At 31.4% G+C, this 23,048-nt stretch overlaps 1 protein-coding gene across 6 annotated transcripts in view; it reads right to left on the minus strand.

Moving 5' to 3' along the window:
- Window positions 1–19,048, minus strand: part of LOC110992012 (papilin) — a 63,144-nt gene extending 44,096 nt beyond the window's left edge. For 4 of the 6 annotated variants that reach the window (XM_045629802.1, XM_045629807.1, XM_022257636.2 and 1 more), the window contains exon 1: window positions 18,886–19,047. In XM_045629802.1, coding sequence (XP_045485758.1) covers window positions 18,886–18,905 — 20 coding nt within the window. In that variant the 5' untranslated portion in view covers window positions 18,906–19,047. Of the gene's footprint in view, window positions 1–18,885 lie in introns of all 6 variants that reach the window. The other 2 variants (XM_045629820.1, XM_045629817.1) reach the window with 1 other exon arrangement.
- Between the last annotated feature and the right edge of the window lie 4,000 nt (window positions 19,049–23,048).

Here is a 23,048-nt window from a genome sequence, read left to right on the forward strand (position 1 = left end):
TCTCTTGCTAATTAATAAAAGTTTAAAGGCAGTGAAGAAGCTCAAAAGCTTTCTATTTAATATTTCCCGCAACATACAGCAGGCCTCTTACTATGTTATGATTACCTGGTACTCGGGGTTGTATATCATTACGTCATTCATGTTGCATGCAAATTCGTGCAATTATTATTTATTAAGTTATTATTTGTGTATTATGTATTAAATTATTTTTTAAATATACAAACACGGCCACACGGTTTTTTTAATATAATATTATATAAAAACATCTTTTATAATATATATTAATGTAAATTACGTGTCACGTTGTGTGTCCGATATGGACTCATAAACTACCGAACCGATGTGAATTAATTAATTTAGAATTTATTATTTAGAAATTTAAAAAGTTAATAAAATATTATTAACTGATGCTACAACAAATTAAGTCACAATTTGTGTCTATCTCTAATTATATCGGCACTTCATATTAATTATTTACATACGTATTTTTATAAAGAAAACCAGACTGCTTCAACAACCTAAATCTAGATACTTTACATAAACCGCACATGCCAGTGCCTGTCTGTTTGATTGTTTGTTCTATATAATAATACTAGTAAAACATTTCCAAGAAAATATAGCGTCATAAAGTAAGTACGTGTGTTTTTTTTCTGCTATAAGATTTGCAAAAACTTTTTCATTCTGTGTTGAAAACCTAATTTGTATGGTTTAATCTGGTCTGCAAATGCTGATAGGACAATAAGAAGCCCTACACATATCCAATGTATATTAAACAGAAGATGTTACATTCCAATAAAATACAGAAAGTAAGGAAAATTAACACTACTTACTTACACCTGGCGCTAGACGTTTTCTCCTCTCATACGAAGATCTGTATAGAATATAGATAATCATGCCATTAAGATCTGAATAGCATACGACAGTTATTTTATCAATAACTTAAAATACATTAAAAATAACGATTATGTTCCATTAAGACGAATCTCATTTGAGCTACTTACACGCATTTTGATGCCTATTATAAATCAACAAAAAATATTATATGACGAATGTAAAAAACCTACATTATTTACCGGAGGATTTAATTGTAAAAATCATTTTAACAATTAAATCCTCTATATATTCGTCATAAGTATTGTTGTTTAAATGACTTTTATAATATAAATAGGTATATTTTTAAGTATTATGTTATTTATTTTGTATAAACACTTAATTTTGAAAAAAAAATAGGTATATATGACATTAAACAACACGACTTTATCCACTTCATTAAAATCACATTTTAGACTATACAAGTCGGATGATCCGCTTTGCTTCAAAATGTATGGAAATAGAGATCCAATTCGGATGAATTAGCCCTTATATGGGCCGCATTCTTTGATCGCAGACTATGCAAAAAATGGCCCGACAAAAGAGACTAAAACAAAAACTAGCATTATAGTGGTACGAAAGTCGATGATAATAACGTTAAAGGAGTACTTGCTTTATGGAGATTCTATGGGTAAATTTTTTACTAGAAATATTTTTTTATATAATAGCAAGGAAGTGGAGAAGCATATTTTTATATAAAAAAATAACAATTATTGTTTGTTTATTTAACACAAACTTAATCATACTATATTTTAATTTAAAAGTACCAGGTATGTATTAACCTCCAGGAGTTAAGACGAACCGAGTAAAGAAAAAAATGTAATCAAAAATACCTTATCGTCTTCCATGAATTTAAATAATTATTTGATTTCCCAGGACATCTAATCTCATCTTAATTAAAACCGTATGTCCTTAAATTGATAGACAACGAAATTAATAAAATAAATGGGGTGTTAAGAATATTATCTCTTTAAAATGAATTATCTCAATTATCTTTATGTTTTTGTTACTATCCTGGCTTGACAGAAAGAATAAAATAAAATCATGATTAACTTTTGATTCTATGGAGTTTTAGGTGGAATAAATAAGCAAGGACAGTCTTTGTTTATTACGTATTTACTGCTTGCGACTTTCATAATCTAATTTGTTATTATAAACAAAAACTATGATTGCTTAATCTTTCCATCTACATGAATTTATTCTGTCGAGTTTAAATGTACGTAACGTTTTAAATTTGAATTACTAATAGATTCGGAATATGCTGGACATTCGATTGCGAAATTTTCCTAGAACGTCAATAGATAAATAGAACAGTGAGAATCGTTTCTTTTAATACACAAAATCGTACTTAATTATATTAGACATCGCATTTTTTTTATGTAACAGGAGACAAACGAGCAGGAGGCTCACATGATGTTATGTTGGACATACACATTGCCAGAAGGCTCGCGAGTGCGTTTCCGGCCTTATAACAATGGGTGCGTTATTTTCATGAAAGTTCCACATAGTAGAGGTGCGTGGCAAAAACTGCCTAAATTTTTTTTAGATGATACAGATGGAATTTCGTATTGTGCCTGAAGGCGACGATAATGAAACTTAGCTGCAGGAAAAGGGAATAAGCAGCTACTTTTACTAGGAAAAAAATGACTCCTGCACATCTAATGAATTATCATGGGCAAGAACAACGATCGTATTCACTAGGTGTACGGTCCGAACACTATACATCGCAGTAAAACCGTACTTAGCACATTTTATGACATTGGAGAGAGTAAGAGTACATCAAAGACCTGGGCCATAAACTTGATTCGAGCCGGCCTTAAACGCGTTCGGATAATCGCAGTCGAATTGGTCCAAATAATAAGCTGATGCAAATTAAGTTGTTTTATCTGTAAACATTCTAGTATTCAACCAATCTGGGGTTATTATAATTATGATCTTCAGGAAACTATTGTCTTTGTTCTATAACGGTATTTCTGAACACTTATATCATATTTAATATTTTTATCGTGATATTATTTGACAGAGCATTGTTGGCCTAGTGGCGTCAGCGCAGGTTTGATCCCCGGTTGTGCCATGGACTTTCTATCAATGAGCGTACTAAACATTCGCTCGAGAAGGACAATATCGGGAATAATCCGGCTTATTTTGACCCAAATGGCGTGTCAAGCACAGAAGGTTTATCAGTTGATCATGAAACAGATATCTGAGGCCCAGACCTAAAATGGATCTAGCGCCACTGGTTTTTAATTTATTGTAATATTTGACATTACTACAACGCGTTGAAGGTAAAATTTCTTCAATTATTATTAATTATGAGAACCTAGTACTTATAAATGTGTTACTATAGTAACTAATAAAAAAATATAAGGTTTTAATTCTCTCGATCTATTATTATTTGTACATTTAAGATTATCTTTTCTTGCATCTCTTGGCCCTTTCGTTGCGCTTTGTTTTATTTCTACACAATAAAAGTCCCGGTCCATCAGATGTCTGCCTCACATAATTATAGCCACCTATAAAATTGAGATATTAAATGACTCCCAGAATGGTCAGTTTATAAGGTTGTCTGCTGTCTTATACACCGAAAGACTGTAAAATCAAAGATAGTGTGTTGGAAACGTTAACATGACAAGAGAAAATAAGTACACACGACAGAGTAGTAACCACTCAAACACACAGGTCACATAGAATATACTTAATCAAGAAAATATATTAGAAAATACTGCTAGGGCCTGTACAAATTCCAAGCGACGAATTGGCAAGAATCACCAGTATCAAGGCGAAGCCTTTGAAATACTGGGTTTTGGGTCGCTCCAGCAAATGTGATGGCTTCTTACGTATAGAATTGTATTTATCTTATTTGATAATTTGTCATTTAACCTAGGTAGCGGTAAGGGTAAAATGAGAAAATAATAACAAATGACTTTGCAGAGTAACTGTTCATTCAAACCAATTGAAAGATTAGCGATTATTTTATCATTTATTTAATTTTTGTACTTATACTTACGTATCCCAGTGAGATTTCAGATTTAATATACCCTACGTTAATTTGAAGCATTTTGTTAATAATGTTAAAAAGATTTCTGGGATAGAGGCAAAAATAGGAGAGGAAGGCTTCTCAAATTGAATTTATAATCTCATATATACATCTTAAAGTTTGTGATTAACAACACGAGTATTATCTTTCCCATAGTCTTTTTGGTTGTCACGAATAATGAACTGTTAAGATACTGTCGAGTTGAGTAATAGACTTTTATTTTTAACAGGTTTTGTGTTCGGCTTTTTCAAAGTAAACAGTAATTAGGCAGTTAATTTGAACATGTGAAGGCGTCGCCTGACGACATTGTCTCTATAGAAACCAACATTTAATAGAAAAATAACGCTACAACTCTTGCAGCGTTGACAATTTAAAAAATAGAATTTATTCATAATTTTCGCTTAAGAATACAAGCAATATTTAGATAAGAGTACTGAGACAGTCTTAAACTGGGATATTAAATGCTCCAATGGTCAAAAAAAGTGGTCAAGTTTGCGCCGAGGCGCCTTTTAATACTGGAAATGGACGGGGCAACTCCCTTGGAATCACCCAGGGATTGTATTACTCCAGGCAATAATACAAAGGGGTGTTGTTCTGTAACTATGATCTTTGGGAAGTAGGATATATCAACAAATAATTCTTTATACTAAGTTATTCAAGAACTATTAATAAATAAAGGCTAATAAAATGTTTGTCCTAATGATGTAGGGTGAAAGACATATTCAATCAGTGACAATCTACTTTAAATACCTAGCGATAAAAGTATTTAATTTCAATTAGAATTCAATTTATTACTACTAGTGAATTTGAAATAAATTATCAATTTTTATTGTTTGTATGGTTCACTTTTTTGGCTATAAATGACTATTTAAGATAAACATTTACAACGGACAGGCAGTGCAGGCTAGAATAACTAGATGATAAAAAAACTACAATAAAACTTGATATATTTAAACAATTCACACATCTTTATAAATTGCCTATATGTTTTTCTAATTTATAAACTATATTATTGTAAAGTTTCATTAATATCCATTCAGTAGTTTTCACGTGATAGAGTAAACAAACCTCCATCCGTACTTAAAATCTTTCACATTTAAACTTTACATTCACTGGGATTTTACCGATTACATTCATGCAAATTAAGCTTATGTTAAACATAAATTCAGTCAATTTTTCATGACTACCATATGGGTGGTACACTGCATCCGGTTAACATGAATATAATTTAATCAACTGCAGTATTCATCTCCCAAGTAGTTATTACTTATTAAAAATTTTGAAACATCGCATGTGCTGATCACGCGATCAACGTCATTTGGTCTAGGCTAATTTACTCAACTTCTTTTACTATCGAACAAATTATTTTAAATTGTATTGTCACGTTTACTTATTATCAAAATGGCCCTTGAGTGATAAAGAGAAAACACCTGAGAGGTGTGCAACCATTTTCTTATGTAGTAAACATAAGAAAATGTGGCTGCTTGTGTGTGTGTATGTATATATTTTATATTGTTACTAAAAACGGTTGTTACGAGAATTGGTCGAGGATTAGGAGAGAAGGAAAAGGGTAGCATAAGTGCATTGGAGTGAATATGTGTGTGTATTCAATATTTCTTTTAAGTATTGCAACTGGTCATTTATAACTTAAACTTTGAACTTTAATAGTTGAGTGGTCATATAAAATATGTAGCACAAAAAAATTACAATAATAATACAATGTTCTAAGAACGCGTCTTAAAACAAATGGGCCAGTTAAAAATATGTAACAGGAGATAAACATATCAGTCAGCACGTTTCACTTTAAGTCGAACTGATCCCATAAAATTATCCATCGGAATAAAAATGTTCTTCAACGGATATAGTATTTTACAGGATCATTTTACTGTTACCTTTTATGTATTCTTTGTATGAAGAAATTTACAGGGAATTTAATCATTTGAAGTATAAATTGCAGCTCTGCATCTTCAGCAGCATCATCAAGCCTCAGATCTACGTCTGTTTCAGGATTTTTATAGATGTTAAGATTGCCGCAGCTGAGTATCATCATCGGACGTCGAGGCAGAATGCAAAAGTCTATCCGTATCCCTTTGAATTCAGTCTTTCCACAACTGACTGACTGACTTAAGGCAGTTTTTGCGTACAGCCACTGTATGGCGCCAGCTGTCCTCAGAGGTATATCCGAACCAATCGGGGTCGATTAAGGAAAGAGCGTACCAATTCTAAAGAGGCGGCAATGCACTCGCGAGCCCTCTGGCAAACACCTGATGTTATGTCATGGTCTGTAAGTTAAAAGTAGAAGTTTCTACCGTTCGTACATCATAGAAATCGACTCTAATAACCTCTGCAAGTAGGGGTCGTTTTAGTAGGTAAAGGTGGGTTTTAAGGGCTCTCCGAATCTCTCAAGTGTAGACCCTGGAGTCTCCTACATACCCCTGCAACATTCACTGGCACGGATGATGCGTAAATGTATTTCCACCTCGGACTTAATTAATTTCAATTTCTATAAAGTATATTATACGGAACACCTATTCCCGACAAGATCCCCAAAGTTAACCGTGTTTGTATAGTCACGTCACTATGCTGAGAGGCTCATTTTAATAAGACTAGGAAAATAAACAAATATCCTCACGTTTTCTTAACAGATGCACGCACATGCTTTGACAATGATATGTTATTTTAACGTATTTGTTAAAAGATTTTTAGGCCATTATATATATTTTCAAGTATTCCATGTTATTGAATGTTTAATAAAATCATGGTATAAGTTTTGTATCACAAAGAACGGTTAAGTGGCCGTCTATACATAATCTTATACTAGAGTAAGTCCTGAGTACATACCTCGTTGTACTGCTCGTAAGGATATGGAGAAATTGTTAGTTCCCAAAATCCACCGTACTGAAGAACACGAAAATAAAAATAACTAATGTAGACTAAATGTACATTGACATAAATGCCCAACTGATTTGTAAATTTTGTAGTATGAAATTATACTGGCTTTTCTATTTTTAAAATCAATTTCCAGGAAACTATTCCAAAAAATAGTTAGAATAATTCCTTCATTCGGTGCCTTGTCACCAAAAAGGTTTTTTATTAAACAGACAAATATGGTTTACATTTTTTTTTGAACGGCCGCAACGTGCTCTACCCGCAGGTATCATATTATCCATTCATTACGCCTCGCCCTTTATATATCATATTGTATATGCATATAAAGATATAGCCGAACTCAAAATGTTTCAAATAATTGTAAAACCAATTCCACATTGATTAGAAAAAATATATCAAATACACAAATGTCTCGATAAAATCTTAATTCAATTTTTTTTAAACCCGGCTTTTTATGGAGAGAGAAAAAATTATGCCAATTTGTATTTTTTGCTCCAGATTATGACCGCGTAATTACTTTAGTAACAGATTGCGTGAGGATGCCGATAATGATCTAGTCTAGACTGTAGCCGACAACATAGGACACGCCCAAAATTAATAATATAAATACAACCTTTTAATTTTATAATTAACGAATCGTTAATAATTATAATTACTAAAAACAAACATTAAACTTAAATTAATATCTATTGAAATTAATTTCTTATACTGAATTAAAACCAATGTACAAAATTATATAATTTGATTCTTCACTGAGTCAGATCGTCTCTAGGACGGAATTAATCATTTACAAATCAATTTCATTACATTTTACCTCAAAAACAATTTACATATTTGATTAACGAAATTGTAATTTAACAACTAATCGTCTGCTAAAACATTACTTTAATAAACACATCCTTATTAAAAGGCCACTACTTTATATTAAAATTGCAAACATGTAAATGAATTACATTACATATTTTATGATTTCCAAGTGTTTATGTGAACATTGAGCTCATAAGCAGGAGCAATGTTGGTGGTCTTTTATTAATGTGTCACAGCACTTTATGGATAAAGAAATTCACTGAGGAAAAAGAAAGGAGTTTTTTCTTTCCGTAGCGCTGAAAGAGGCTTTCCACAGACCTAATTAAATGAATGGATAAAAATTACCACATAACTCTGAAGTAATGTTTTTATTAATTCTATGAATTGTGTATTCGAAATTAATGTTTTTTACCGACTTAACTTCTCTAAAGTCGATGTTTCCAAATTCAACGGAATTGTTTTTGTGAAAGATTAATACCGTCCGTGGGCGGATTAGACGGATCAAGTAACTAATTATACAATTTAGTACCAGCGAATCACACATTATTATAGGATTTTAAATAAATATCTTATACATCATCTGAAACTCGCGCTTCCGCGATGTAGTTATTCGTTATTAGATTATACAATTACACTAATTAATGAAGCAACACTAAATTCTGCTATTACCATTTCATCGACATTAACCAACAAAAATATCTCAATAATCTTATTGATACTTAATTAAATGTTTAATTGTGTTTTTATAAGAGAATTATAAGACGAATTCATATAAGAATTAAATTTTTTTATTTTAGTTCAATCAAGGTTCGAATTAGACTGTTTTAAACATGTCATGTAAACAAACTGAATGGCGATTATGAAATTACCGTAAATATATACTTTGGTGTTACATCAGAAACTTTACATCAGTATAAATTTAAATAACTAATTTTTTCTAATAATAATTTAACAAACCATATAGATAAATACATTGATATCAAAAAGAGTGGAGATGCATCCACAGCATCATATGCTCAAGTTCATAGACAGTAAAGTACACATTAACCTATCTAGAAAGATATTAATTCTCATTCGAACATCACATGCCCACTTATTTGTGTCTATTTTTATTCCTGTACAAATTAATATGATAAACATTATTCTTCCGTATATTCTGATAAAATATTTATGGACTTAAAAAAGGATGTAGCAAGAGGAACATTAATTTTTATTTTAAAGTTAATAAAATTATGAGAAGTGTAGCATTCCCTCTCCAAAAACATTCAATATAAGAAGACACAACCTGTTTATTGCTATTATTTATATTAATCAATATATATTCAAACGCACCTATAAAAAAAATACTCTAACCGAGTTCCATTAGAGAAGCCATCGGGGTTCGCTTTCAGTCACATTATTTAAAAAATGACGATCTAAATTTGTGTCTTGTGTTAAATTGACAACAAATCAGATCCCTTCGACAAATCGGAAAAATTTCGAAACGCTTTCGATGAGCTTAAATGAACTCTCTAAATGATATTATCTCCTGGTACTGATGTTTATATAAATATTGGACACAATGGCCGCTCCCAACTCGCACAGTGAAGTGTGCGCTACTGAAGTCTAGTTAGTACTGGCCATCTATCTATAAAATAAAATTATGATAGATGGATTAGGATTTGTAATACTAGCCTAAGCTACATACAATACGGAGTTTTTGCGCATTCAGTCGTCCACATGCACGTCTTCTTCACATCGGGTTGAATGACCTTATATCGTGCCAGATGCTATACAACAAAAAGAATTTTATTTTCCCTTTAATTATGACTCCATACCTTGCTAATTTTAAAGAACCTACGCGCTCCGTGTGTTCAGAAACAATTAAACCTTTTAGAGCGGTATTTGGGTGAGTCCAGTAACCCTTTGCGCAATCTATCCGTTTTTGGCCCATGTGTTTTGACAGATGCACATAAATTCAAATATTCGGTCATGTTCTAGTTATTCGGTAAACGATAAACTAAAAGAAACAAATGAAATTTTTATGTGAATCCCTTCCTTTGTAACCTACTTCGTTTCATAAGTACTCGAAGTTCTGAAGTTCTAATTCCTACGCTGCTTGCTAGCTTTATTAATACATACATTCAAACGAAAAAAATGTGACGGTATTTTTTTCCAACGCCGATAAAGAAGTTTCACTTAAAAAAAATTACAGTGCCTTCTCTATTTTACTTACATTTTAAATGTCATTTTTGTTAAACAACGGAAATACATACACAGAACAATGGGACGACTTGTTTTGGATAAGTATTCCATATACAATGTATCATAATCGCATCGTATCACCGTGTGTCTTTGTATATACCATTGTGACAAATTAGCGTTTTTTATGGCGTAAAATGGTTGAAATAATAATAAAGTTACACAAAAAAATAATGTGAATTTTGGTGTAGTAATAATAAATATAGAGAAATCATATCAGATTTATAGAATTTTTTTTACTAAATAAAGTTATTTATTTTTATTTTTCAATACGCACAAGCAACATCATCTCGTCAATCAAAGAGAAAAAAAAACAGATTTAGACCAAATAGTTAGCAGAGAATGTCAACTGTCTGTACTAGGAGAGAATAAATATGCCAGAGACGCAAAATAAAATTGTCGCCGCACGCAACTTGTATTCATTCATTCATATCGACTTACTACTGTTTACGTCATAAGTCAAAACTCATATTTTATGTCCTATGAAAATGTAACAAAATACAACATGAACACGCTAGAAACCTTTAATGTGGTTTGAAATTACTGTTATTTAACATAATTAGATATAGGACGTTTCTGGTTACTCTGGAATTTGCATATGACCACAAGAACGGGATTCTATATCAGAACGGATTTTTTAACATTACATTTCATTAATTTGTGCATTGTAAATATTTTTTCTTTTAATTCTAAGACAATTATTTTGTATCACAAAAAGTATGTGTGTGTGGAAACTGGAAAAGTAAAATTACGATTACATAGATTAATTACTAAACGAAATATATGTATGTGTATACGTTTGTTTATGTTTATATTATTATGTTTTCTATTTAAATTTCATCACATAAAAAACATATCATATTCCGGCCTAACAGGAACTTGTTCGTGTTTGACATAATATGTCAGTGTGTATATATATATACAAATAGATAGATAGATAGGTAGGTAGGTAGGCGCACACTGCGCATGTGAGTGAAGGTGAGGACGTGCGGTGTTTCAACGCCCGGCAAGTACCAGGGCAAGAGAAATGCTTAGATGTTTCGTATGAACTTTATCAAGGTCATGGCAAAAGCTTGAGTTGGAAAGACAAAGAGAGAAAACGATAGCTTACTTAGGGTTGATACTGGTTTGTGCGGTTACCCTTCAACTACCCTATATCGGTCAGTAGGCACTTTATAGTTGTTTATAAATGACACGAGACAAGATCTTTAATTGTACGATATCAATTTTTTAAAAACATTGTTTATACGATTTATCTTTAAATCAAGTCCATAAATTAGTAGTGTGTGTCAACTTACCACTATTAAAAAACAGAATATATGTTATGTTTATAGCAATGTATGTATATTTGTATCATTTAATTAAATTGCATATAATCCTTATATTTAACGTGTAAGAAGCAAAGGAGATATTAGAAAACCAAAGGCGAAGTAGTAAGTTTCATCTGACATAATGTTACTTAAGCAAATACAATGGGTGCTTCACAGCTTCACTCATAAACTTTATACTTCCGTACTGACTCCTATGCCTTCTAATTCAAATTGTTTTTCGTCACCAATATGGAAAATACTAGAAAGTCAGTTTATTATTCATGCAAAAGTTTGACAAATACGCACTGACTTGGTTTTTTAAATTTATTATTCGCATAGTGCTTAACAAAATAGAGAAAATCTAAAATATAGAAAAAAATATCACAAAACAGGAAGACGGCTCGAACAATTCGAGTAATTTACTTAAATGCATTTCTTGAACTATTAGAAAGTTTTATTTGTTATGAAGAGATAAATTGGAAAAACACAAAAAAAAGTATTTACGGTTTTATTGCGGAAAAGCGAACAGCTGTATAGAGTAGCTTTGCATAATATTCCATATGTTGGTATGTACTTGTAGCAACTAAAAAAGGTAAGCAAGCGAAAACAATTTATTTCTGCCCTGAAAATAAAAAGTTTTTTTTTCACACAACAAAAATATTTTATGGTAAAAGTTTTTTTTTACTGAAAACTATTTTCGTCTAACTATATCTATCAAGAATTTTTGTGTCCAAAGTGAAGAAGAGAGAGAATATTTATTTGATTCGGCTAATCATAACAATTTTATTTAGTGGATGGATTGATTGATGGACAAGGTATCACTAGCTTATTATTCTACCAAGAGTACATGAATAGGAAACACCTTCATTTAATAAATCCTCGTACTACAGCTGTCCCGAGTTCCCGCCAAATGTAAAGCCAAGTAAGTGCCTGGTGCCACCATACTATATTGTTTTTTATTATTAAAACTTTGATCGCAAAGTTCAAGGGTGTAATAAAGTTTACATTATTTCTATACCTGTATCGGTTATACTATGTTCCACGAGAACGTAAATTACACTTAACGACTAGTACTTTAAGATAATGAAGAGCACTTACGTTAGCGAAATAAAGTAAAAAACACTTTACACTTTAATATCACGATAGATAAGACACCTCTGCTTGTAGAGAGGAATCAAATCGAACATTGTTACAGATAGATACCTTGGTATACCTTGATATCTATCTGTAACAATGTTCGATTTGATTATAACTATAAAAACGTTTCAGCTAGTTCATTTAGTTTCCCATGAACTTTGTATAATATTTCTGTATTTTGTTATTCCGACTTCATCCTCCGCGAATAATATTTATATACATTAGCATATTGAAAAACAATTCTTATAACTGTAAAGTGTGACGTGTAACACTTCACTTTACTGCATATAAATTACGTATTAAAGTGAAGTGGAAGTGGAAACCCTAATATCAAAGCCAGCTGAAGAATAGGTAGAGAATATCATTGTTACGGAAAATAATGATGCGTTATAAATAAAGTGCTTTCTCAAAATAAATCTTGAAACGAAGACCACTAATTAATGCCTATTATACTCGGAGGGCCTCTCTAAACCAGAAACGTAAATAAACCTATACTTTGTAGTAGAAAATAGAGTCGATTTTTGTCGAAATAAATCACTCTTACAATTTCTAGTTCGGACTTAGAAGGTATCATTAGAGATTAGCGGGTGAAAGAAATACGCGCGCCTGTAATAGCTAAAGGGCTTGAAATGTATTAGTTTATTATATAAAGATATTCGAGAACTAAAATAGTTTAATAGCTATGTAATCCTTTTAATAATTTAATAGATATTAATAACATAACAAACAACCAATATGGTTGGAATATGAAATCGATTTTAAGCAGCCATGCTTTTTTATCATCATTAAAAATTAACAAACCTAACCACAAAAAAATTAAATAAAAATGTGTTTTTAATCCACAGTCTTTACGTTCATAATATGAAAAATTAATGACATTTAACGAATTTGAACGAAGAAATTTCCTTTTTAAATAATAACTATACATTTTCTTATTAAAATTTTACTTATTTTGTATCCAAAATAATAATAGGTCTCTAGTGTTTTAAATTATTTATACTGATTTTTTTTTAAAAAAACCTTCCTGAAACTTCAACAATTATTTCTAGATCAAAATTAGGCCTGATTTCAGTTTAGCCATTCTCGAGGTTTAGCCAGACAGACAGACAAGTAATTCATTTATTAATTAATATATAAATTTTAATGAATTGCTTTATTTAATAATGATACACAAATATAGATAGATAGATGGATATATTGAAAAGAAAATCCTCTCTCACTTTAATATATACTTTTACTTACTTTACACGCATTCAATCAATATTTATATTATTTACATAAAAAAGCATCTCTTATAATTATGCAACTTATTAGTAAGCAATGCAATACCAAGGCCTCATAAATGTAAGAAGCTTTGCGCACATGTTCGCACATTGGATCTCAGGAAAGAAGCAGCCAGGAAGGCATCAATGGGTTGTAAAACGCGTTACGCCGCTCTGCGGGTGATTTAACGCATATTGTACTATTGACTATTTTAAGATTTGAATTTAACATTTGATTTAAATAAAATTATTCATAAAATCAGTATTCTGCTATTTCTATGGTGTTTTTCACAAAAAGAAAATGTATGAATTTTACATACTATTTATAGTAATTTTTAGTTTAAGTGCATAAAGACCGCTAGTCACGTGGCTCACACATGTATCCCGGCTGCGCTTGCAGTTCCCACGTCTGTCGCTGTAGCCATCATATTATCATCTCCTGTGACAGATAACGGGTTTTTTGTGGAATAGAAATTATTGTTTAAAACAATAAAATTAAATCATATAAATAACGCGAGCTCCATTATTATAATAATTAATACTGAAACTCTATTAGTTATGGGAGGAAAAAAAAAAGTCATATTATATACTTATTACAGATGTTTTTAAATAAACAATCGGTTTTTTTTTGTGGAAGTTCAGCCCGTCTGACTACCAAATTATATATCAATATATAACGTAAAATAAAAGTGAAACAGTGAATATTTCTTAATCTTTTATTCCTGTAAAGGTTTTTGCAGTTTACGAACATAATATCGCAGTTATGCGTCATTCCAGACATTGCAAGTTGCAATACCCGGATACGATTGTATCCGTGTTAACTCGTAGAGCACATTGCTCCAACATTAACACCAAAATGTTTACCAAAATAGACATCAAAATCAATAAACAAAACTGAAATTGCTAAGCCCATTTTTAATGCCGAAATTATGCAAGAGACCTTAGACATGCGAAGTGCCTGAACGTTTAACGTCCAAACCCAATAACATCATCAATTTTTGACCATCTGAGATTGATATCTTAATCCAAATATTGATAAACGTGTGCCAATAACCAATCGACGGATGGTAATAGCCATCTGTCGATAGAAGCTATCCATAATAGGTCGGATTGGTGTATGTGGATATACCTTTGTATGAAAATGACAGTTCAACTCTGGCAATATACTATCTTGAGATTTTAACTTACACCAGTTTTTAAAATAATTAAAAAGCTATTTGATATATTTTTAACATAGACATGTATATTTTAATATTATTTGTACGATTTTATTTACTTTATTTGGTTTATATAGATTGCATTCTATCCGTCGCCAAAATGGCTTTTCTTCGTAGGGTTTCGTTATTGGGATGCAGATAAGAGATCGATCGACTGTCACGGTCTGATCTCAGATTGTGGATTAATTATTGGGTTCGTGCGTTAATAGGTACTCATCCAGAAAACGCTAATTATGATATTACACATGCGTTTTATTGTACGCTAGTTTCCCTAAGATTGATTTTTTTTATCGTGATTCTGGATAAACGAAAACTATAGCCAAGATTTCATAAATCGGGATAGACTTTGAAGTCGATACTCATAGCTAAGTATAACCCGTATGTCAAAAACGAATTGGATTTTGACCATGAGTCATAGTTCAAGCCTCGAACCTGACCCATTGATTGCATCACATGTTTATTTAAGAGCAAAAATTAATAATTTTCCTGTAGTGGTTATGAGGTTTGCTATTTTAATGTGAAATCCACGGTAAATTGATAACATGTTTTGGTTCAGACAAAAACTGCCTATGTAAATTGAAAAGGATTCGTAACGTGTGTGAAAGGTACCTACCGAAAGACAAAAGAAATATAAGTTCATGCCAACGTGTTTTGGAAACAAGTTTCTTGTCACAGGTTTCGATGGTATCAATCAAGGAATCATCTATGTACTTTCTTGTTTCCAAGCTGGCAGAAAGAAATAATTGATCCATCTTTTTATGCCCGGGTACCGGATACCCAAAAAGTATCTTCGACGTTTTGAGTAATTCCGGATTAAGCCGATTTTTATTTCAGCAAGTCCAAGATAAAAGAAATTTAAGAAAAGAACAGAATGTTTAGTTAAAAAAAAAACGAATCGGACTTATTTTAATTAGTTTTAGTTAAATGAATTGTCACCATAAGAAAATCATTCAATCAAAATCAATCTTTTCATTTATATTTTTAACAGGCCTGCACTTACCGGCTGCCCACAATTATTTTGCACGAATCAACAATTGGAGTAAATGTTCAGCACAAAACGCAATTACTACGTCGAGTAGGTTATTATAAACACTCAATCTCTATATAAAAATCAACTACTCGTGGCGATTTTATGGTAAAAAACTTGTATATTTTAATAAAAAACTGAGAGTATTAGGTATGTTTTGAGTTTAACCATCAAGAATTCGTTCCCTCTGGAACGTAAATGGTAATCATCCTACGCATTACCACACACCTACCAAAAACCTTGGCCAAATTAAAGTTTTTCTATTTATTTTATCTTCGTCTGTTCTTTACACGTCGACAAGTGATATGTACTTCATAAAGGTTTTGAATATTTAAAATGCTGCGATTTTTGTAACGAAAGGGAAATTGTTTTTAGGAGTTTTAGAGGTTACTAAATTCATGCCTTTTGGCTAAACAGGGATGTGGGTTCGAGTTCTGGCGAAACAATTCGTGTTTTGTGTGTTCTTTATTGGAGAATAGGCAAAATAGTTTCGAATTGGAACAGTTACAAATGATGATTCATTTTTTTAAATTTATCAATGGTTTTTTTAATACAATAAGTAAAAATTGAAATGTTTAGTAATGTTAAAAGTGAAATTACGATTTTAATCAGAAATCACCGATAATAGTTAGTTAATAGATCTAATAATAAAATAATTAAACTCAAAGAGGAAAGTTGTAGTGCTTGATTGAGTTGTTACTATTATTGTACTTTATACGACAAATCAATCATACCATTAACACTTACTTGGAAGTGTGCCGGAAAACTGTGATCAAGCTTTCAACTGCATTTTACAGTTCACTGAAATCAATTAGTACGTACCGTATTTCATTAAATATTGAGAAATTTAAAAATATATGCTTTATAAATATGATTGAGTGACTTGGAAATTGAGTCCTTACGTATATTGTTCAGTAAAATTGATTTTATAATTTAATTTTTTTTCATTATAATTTATAAAATTATTATGAAAAAAAAAAATATAAAAAAGTATACGGCATTTACATATTGATTTTTTGGGCAGATTTTTGTACCGAAAAAGCTTTACCATATTTATTATAGTATGTTGGAACGTATAAAGTGCGCCCTAGTAGCTACCATACATCCAGCCAGACTCAGACACTTTAAGACCTAGACTGAAGTCTAACTTCATACCTATAAGTACCAGGGCAGAATAAATGTTAAGCACTCTCTATTCCCTAGACTAGATGGATTATAGGCGTAAACGCATTTATATTTAAATACTAAGACATTTGTTAATTAAAGCTTTCTTATGGTCATTTGTCACCTCATTGTTTTAAATCCCACGGCATTCACTACACTAAAGACCAATTACCATTGGATGGTTCATTTGTACTTCGTTTAAATTTGCCTACGACCATTTCAGCCTAGGTTATGCAATGACTGTAAAGAGCTATTGTAAAACCATTGTTTGACTGATGCCCTAATTCCGTCAAATACAAATGGCGTAGTTCTAGATAGAAATAAAATGCTCAGCTAATTTATGCCAGCACAAATGTATTTTTAACGTTCTTAGTACAATGTACGTATAAACATACATAGGCAATTAAGCAATTTATCAGAGTCACAAATCAGTATACAACTTTTAATAATTCTGTTTTATAATACAAAAGTCATGAAAGATCATGTTATATATAAAAAACATTGTATTATTATTATTATTTATTATTTTTCTCTTACAAGGGTTGCATGTATAATTTTTTTTTCTTTTTTTATGCGACAAAAAACATTGTATGATGACATATAATGATGCTTTTTGTAAGCCACACTAAACGGCGCATTTCCAAAAACTACTCGAATTACGTGAAAATACCTTTATCTAATCTACCCATTAAAGCAGGTTTTTGTCACAAATGGGCAATGAATTTATGCATGAGTGGCAAAGAATCTTCGGCATCGGCATAAAGGAACAATAGTTAAGTTAAATTCGGCCTTATTTTTTCATGGATCCTGTTTGTATTCGGACCCTTCGCGCCACATTCGCCGACTGACATGACATGCGATCGAATTTGCGTTTTTTTTATGCCTCTTAGGCTGTAGCTAAGGTCTGTAGACGTAACTTGAGCCTTGGAATTTGTTAGTATAGTTGAAACAAAAGATTCAGTTTCATATGTATGAAGCAAAGTTAGTTATGTACATTGTTAACATGCTCAAAGTAAAGTATGACGTGCGTAGAAAAACAATATTTTGACCTTGTCTGTATAGTTACTAATGCAGTTTTGAAATAAATAAAAAAAACAAGAAATATGATAAACTATAACGATCTTATCAATTTCAATCACTATTTAGTAATCAATTTAGTATGAATTTAAAACAATATATATAAAACAAGCAAATGTATCCGCAAATTAAATCGTCAATCAATATGGTGTTTCCTCGTTAAACAAATAAGTATCGAAATACAGAGAGGAAATTGATTAAAGGTATATTGCCCACAGGGAACAAAATTTTTACATTTATTTTACATTTCTATGTATCCAAATTTAATTAGTGCCGGTATATTCTTAATATTGGAATTACATTTGCCAATCAATCATTAAGAAACTTTACTAAGAAAATTTGGTAAATAAGAATGTATCACAGGAATTTGAAACTTTTCTAAGTTTGGCTTCGCTAATCATTTTCTTTTGTTTTTAATTAAAATATTATTCGAATATGGATACAACGTCAATAATTCAAGTGCGATACCATATGAGCTAGGAAGGAGCAAGGAAATTGTTCATTTTGAAGACAGTATTGCATGTGTATAAATAAAATGAAACATTATCTTTTTTTAAATTATTTTGAGTATAAAAATATAATTATATTTTAAAATCGTACTTTAAGCAGAAGTTTGGTTAAGTACGAAAAATACAGCATATTTAAAATCTAAGTAACCCGTACATTTAGAATTATTTGTTTAATTTTTTTATATGGTTTCAAATCTGTTTTTTATTCAAGATATTTCAACTTTCGTAATTAAGTAAGGTATATATTACTGAAATAAAAAATATATATCGTAAAATAATAAAATTGTAATATTATCCAGATTAATTAATTATTTTCTAGCTAACAAAATTATTTTTACCTTAAATAAACTTTTCCCATTTTACAGCATGCCCGAAGCTAAATAATTCCTCTAACACAACACAGTTCAGGCACAAAATATTTGAATTTCCCGCTGTAGCGAGAACCGCACTGCGCACGGGCACCGACCTAGAGGACTGTCAGTTAGACTCTGGCGAGTGGCGCAAGAGGATCGTGTGATGCCACCCCCACCGTACATTCATGAAAACATCAATGGACGCTCAAAAGCTAGGCGCGTAAGAGCTTTTTCGAGTTCACATAAAGCTTACAGCTTTTTTATCTTGACTCATGTTCACACTATATAATTAACATGACTTAGGGATGGGTTTTGTTGTTATTTGACGGTAAGAATGCTTGGAAACATGCTGGGCTTGATACATAGGACAAAAAACACAAAAATATATTTATTCATATAGGTAAACAAGTACGCTTATGAACGTCAAAAAAATTAAATTAATTGTGAATTTACTTTACTCTCCGGAACTCTTTTAATCGCCAAATTTGTAAAACGTTTGTAAGGAGCTGCAACCATTACACCATGTTCCATATGGCATCTTGAGTAATTAAGAATAATAAAATAAATTAAAAACAAAGATTTGTCCGTCCGTGATACTCGTGGGAACAACACGCAAATACGTAGTAGAAACAACTAATATCACCACATACACAAATTCAAGTACGACCAGTCACCACAACTAGCATCCGTTCACGAGTACGACGCATGGTCAGACATCGGCCCCCTCGCCATATTTTAGGGAGAGAGACAACCCGACGCATGGACGACGACAATTATCAGAACCTTGACAAAATCAATTGGTTTCTGATCTAATTTTACATATTTTTTGTTGATTTACATTGATACAGTAAACGCATTATTTTATGTTAATCTCACACATAGTTTTATTGTTTTTTTTTTATTAATCTTTATTGTATAATACTCTATAGTATCGATATTTGTAAATATGCGAGGAACATTTAAACTAATAATACAATAATAGACCTGTATAGTAATTTTAGGCTGGTAGTACATTGTCTTCACATATGATTATTAAATAAGTGTATACAAATACATATTGTTAACTCTTTTTTAAAAGAGTAAGTGTGGAGTTTCTTGCCCATTCTTCTCCACACGAAACTACCTTTTGGAAGAGGCAACTAAAATCATTTAAAGAAAAACACTTTTAACGGATTATAGTTATGTATTATTGTATTTAAACTTATAATTATTTGTACATAATTTTAAATTTAAAGCGACGTTTCGCGTGCTTTACAGCGTGCGTCAAGTGTTTGTGTATGTGGTGATATAAGTTTAAATACAATAATACATAACTATAATCCGTTAAAAGTGTTTTTCTTTAAATGTGTAAAAGTTATGTTAATAAAAGACAAAACTAAAATCATCTTAATATTTTATTTAACGTTCAAAAGTGCCATTTTTCCAGGAGACCACTTAGTCTACTGGAAGTAAATGATTTGATATTTATTTTATTGGTTTAGCGATAACTTATTTATTATATAATAATATAACTTCTAAAAATCATTTAGCTGTATTTAGCATTTTAATTTAGTAAATACTAGGTAATACTACATTTTTCACCTCTAGATTAGTACATATAGTAATTATAATATAGTTACTGATTAAATAATCCTATCTAGTGTAAGTGCGCTAAGGCAAAATAAATGATTGGAAATGATTATATACCCAACTCCAGTTAGTAAAATGACTGAAATAAATCAATATTTAAATTAAACCTCATTAAAATGACAACATAATATTGGAATTGTACATATTATATGTATATTTAAGCTCGCTCGCTCTTACACACATCACCCAATTATATAGAACATGCAGTTTGGCCGGAGTCTCTGCTTTATCCTTATAAGGATTGCCACAGGAAATTTCGATTTGTTGCGAAATTCCCAGTGGGCAAAAAATATTAGTTATCAAAGCGGAAACAAGTTACGGTGCGATATGATGTTTCATTAGCCTAATTAATATTTTCATAAATGATTGTTTGTCTGAATGAAGCTGAATTGAAGAATTTTTCCAAAATTTTATACATATGCCGTGGTTCCAAGTAAACCACATTCTTCAATAATATTTAAAAAAAAATCTATACATCCCTTTAATCATTTTGATTCAAATACTTGGGAAGCATACTTTTTGAAGTGATAACTTCTTATGGAAAACTATGTCGTTACGTAACGCGTTACGACGACAGTCTGTCTAGTCTTCCCTTTCTCTCACGCATACGGCAGTGGTAGGCAGGCTCCTCCTCTATCTACCTCAAACTATCACCATTTTTAGAAGTTGAAATTAGAAGATGATCCTCGGAACATTACCGAATTAAATAATCATTATTAGTTAAAGTTATCGCTTCGGTTGGGCGTCCCGAAACGTACACATTTTCATTTTTCTCTCTCTGAGAATTTATTGGCATAACAAGGTAACGTTAAGTACTTTTACCTGCCTCATAAAGGACTTTCTATACTTTCAATTTGGGTCAAAGGTCCTCTTTACAATGGAGATTGCTATCTAGAATTCTAGACCAGATAGGAACGGTAAATTCCTAAGATATGCTAAATCGCATGTATAGTCTTACAATTCTATGTTCAAGATTCTTAGTTAAATTTGGTTTTATTACTTACGGGTTACTTACTTAAGGGTTTTAAAATGTTCTTGTTTAATATAAAATAAATAAATTAGTGCCTTCACAACCTTTTCAGGTCTGGGCTTCAGATTTAGCCTTCTGTGACAGACACAAGCCTTCGAATGTTTTGGTCTAATGCAAGCAACGGCAGGGGGGGGGGTTCATTACTCCCAAGACCCCCCCCCCCTGAGCTGGTTCCAGGACTTATGTGGACCACTAATTGAACATAATGATTTTATTTCAATATTTTGCCAAAATCCAGATTTTATGTAATTATATATACTTCAAATAAAATCTTATTTCACACATGTTATATACTTAATAATACAAGCATGTACGAGTAATTAAGTATATATTATTATAATATAACTATTCCAAATGTATTATGATGGCCAATGAAGTAAACACTTAATTATAATACTATTTAATACTGAGTTGTACAAAGTAGTAACATTACATTAAAAAAATATATAAGCAACTATTTAATTTTTTTATGTAAATCAAAGGGATTTTTTTCATAATTTCGCAATAACAAGATATATCTAGGCTAGAAGCGAACTTTTGCGCAATGTGACGGACGCGACGTGTGGGAGTTGATATCTCAACCACTCTTCCGTTCGTTACTCGAATGATACTCATACAATCATACATCAGACTTCTATTATAATTATTATAACTTATTGTTTTCTATTTATGGGTTTCAGTTAAGTATCAGAGACAATTAAAACTAAGAGGATTCATACTGCTGGAGTTCGCTTCGACCCACTACTCGCCATTTAACTGCATGTTATTTTGTATGCAGATAAATCATAGTTTATGCATTTCTATTATAATATTATCTTAAAACAAGCATAGTCTATAGGGTAAGACACCTAAATACGACACTGCAAGGCCAAGAAGAAAAACAACAGAACGATATCGATGATATATAATACATATTATGCTTAGCCGAGACCAAAAATCTATGTATTTGGCTTGGGTAGCCAAGCCCAACCTCAGTATGAATAGTACAATACCTTGGGTGGCACTTGGTGCGAAATTTGTAAGTGTCATCTTATCAAAAGCAAAAAGCAATAAATTTTATGTGATAAAGGATATGGATCAGTGGAGGAATCACTGATAAAGAATTTTTTATGCTAGCGTTTTATTTTTTTTGTTTGTAGATTGTTCTTAAAGTTGAGAGACCTACCCACCCGGTGCGTGCTACTGCTATAAGTACCTAATGGTTGTTAGTTCCAAGGCCCGGTACTACTGAAGCGACAGAGTTAAAATAGAGCTGTTCTAGAGGAGTAAGTACTTACAGTCAAAATTTACAGAAAGGTTTTATTTTTATTTTAAGCTGTTGGCCGAGTGGCTTCAGTGTGCTATGTTCATTATAGGCTTCGTAGCCCGTAGGTTCAATCCTCGGTTGTACACCAATAGAATTTCTGTGCGCATCTAAAACTTGCTCGTACGGTGAAGGAATTGCAAGGAAACCAGTATAGCAGAGAAGTGGCTGAGAAATAAATAAAAA

Source organism: Pieris rapae, chromosome 1 (assembly GCF_905147795.1).
Source record: "Pieris rapae chromosome 1, ilPieRapa1.1, whole genome shotgun sequence".
In the NCBI taxonomy this organism is placed as follows: domain Eukaryota; kingdom Metazoa; phylum Arthropoda; class Insecta; order Lepidoptera; family Pieridae; genus Pieris; species Pieris rapae.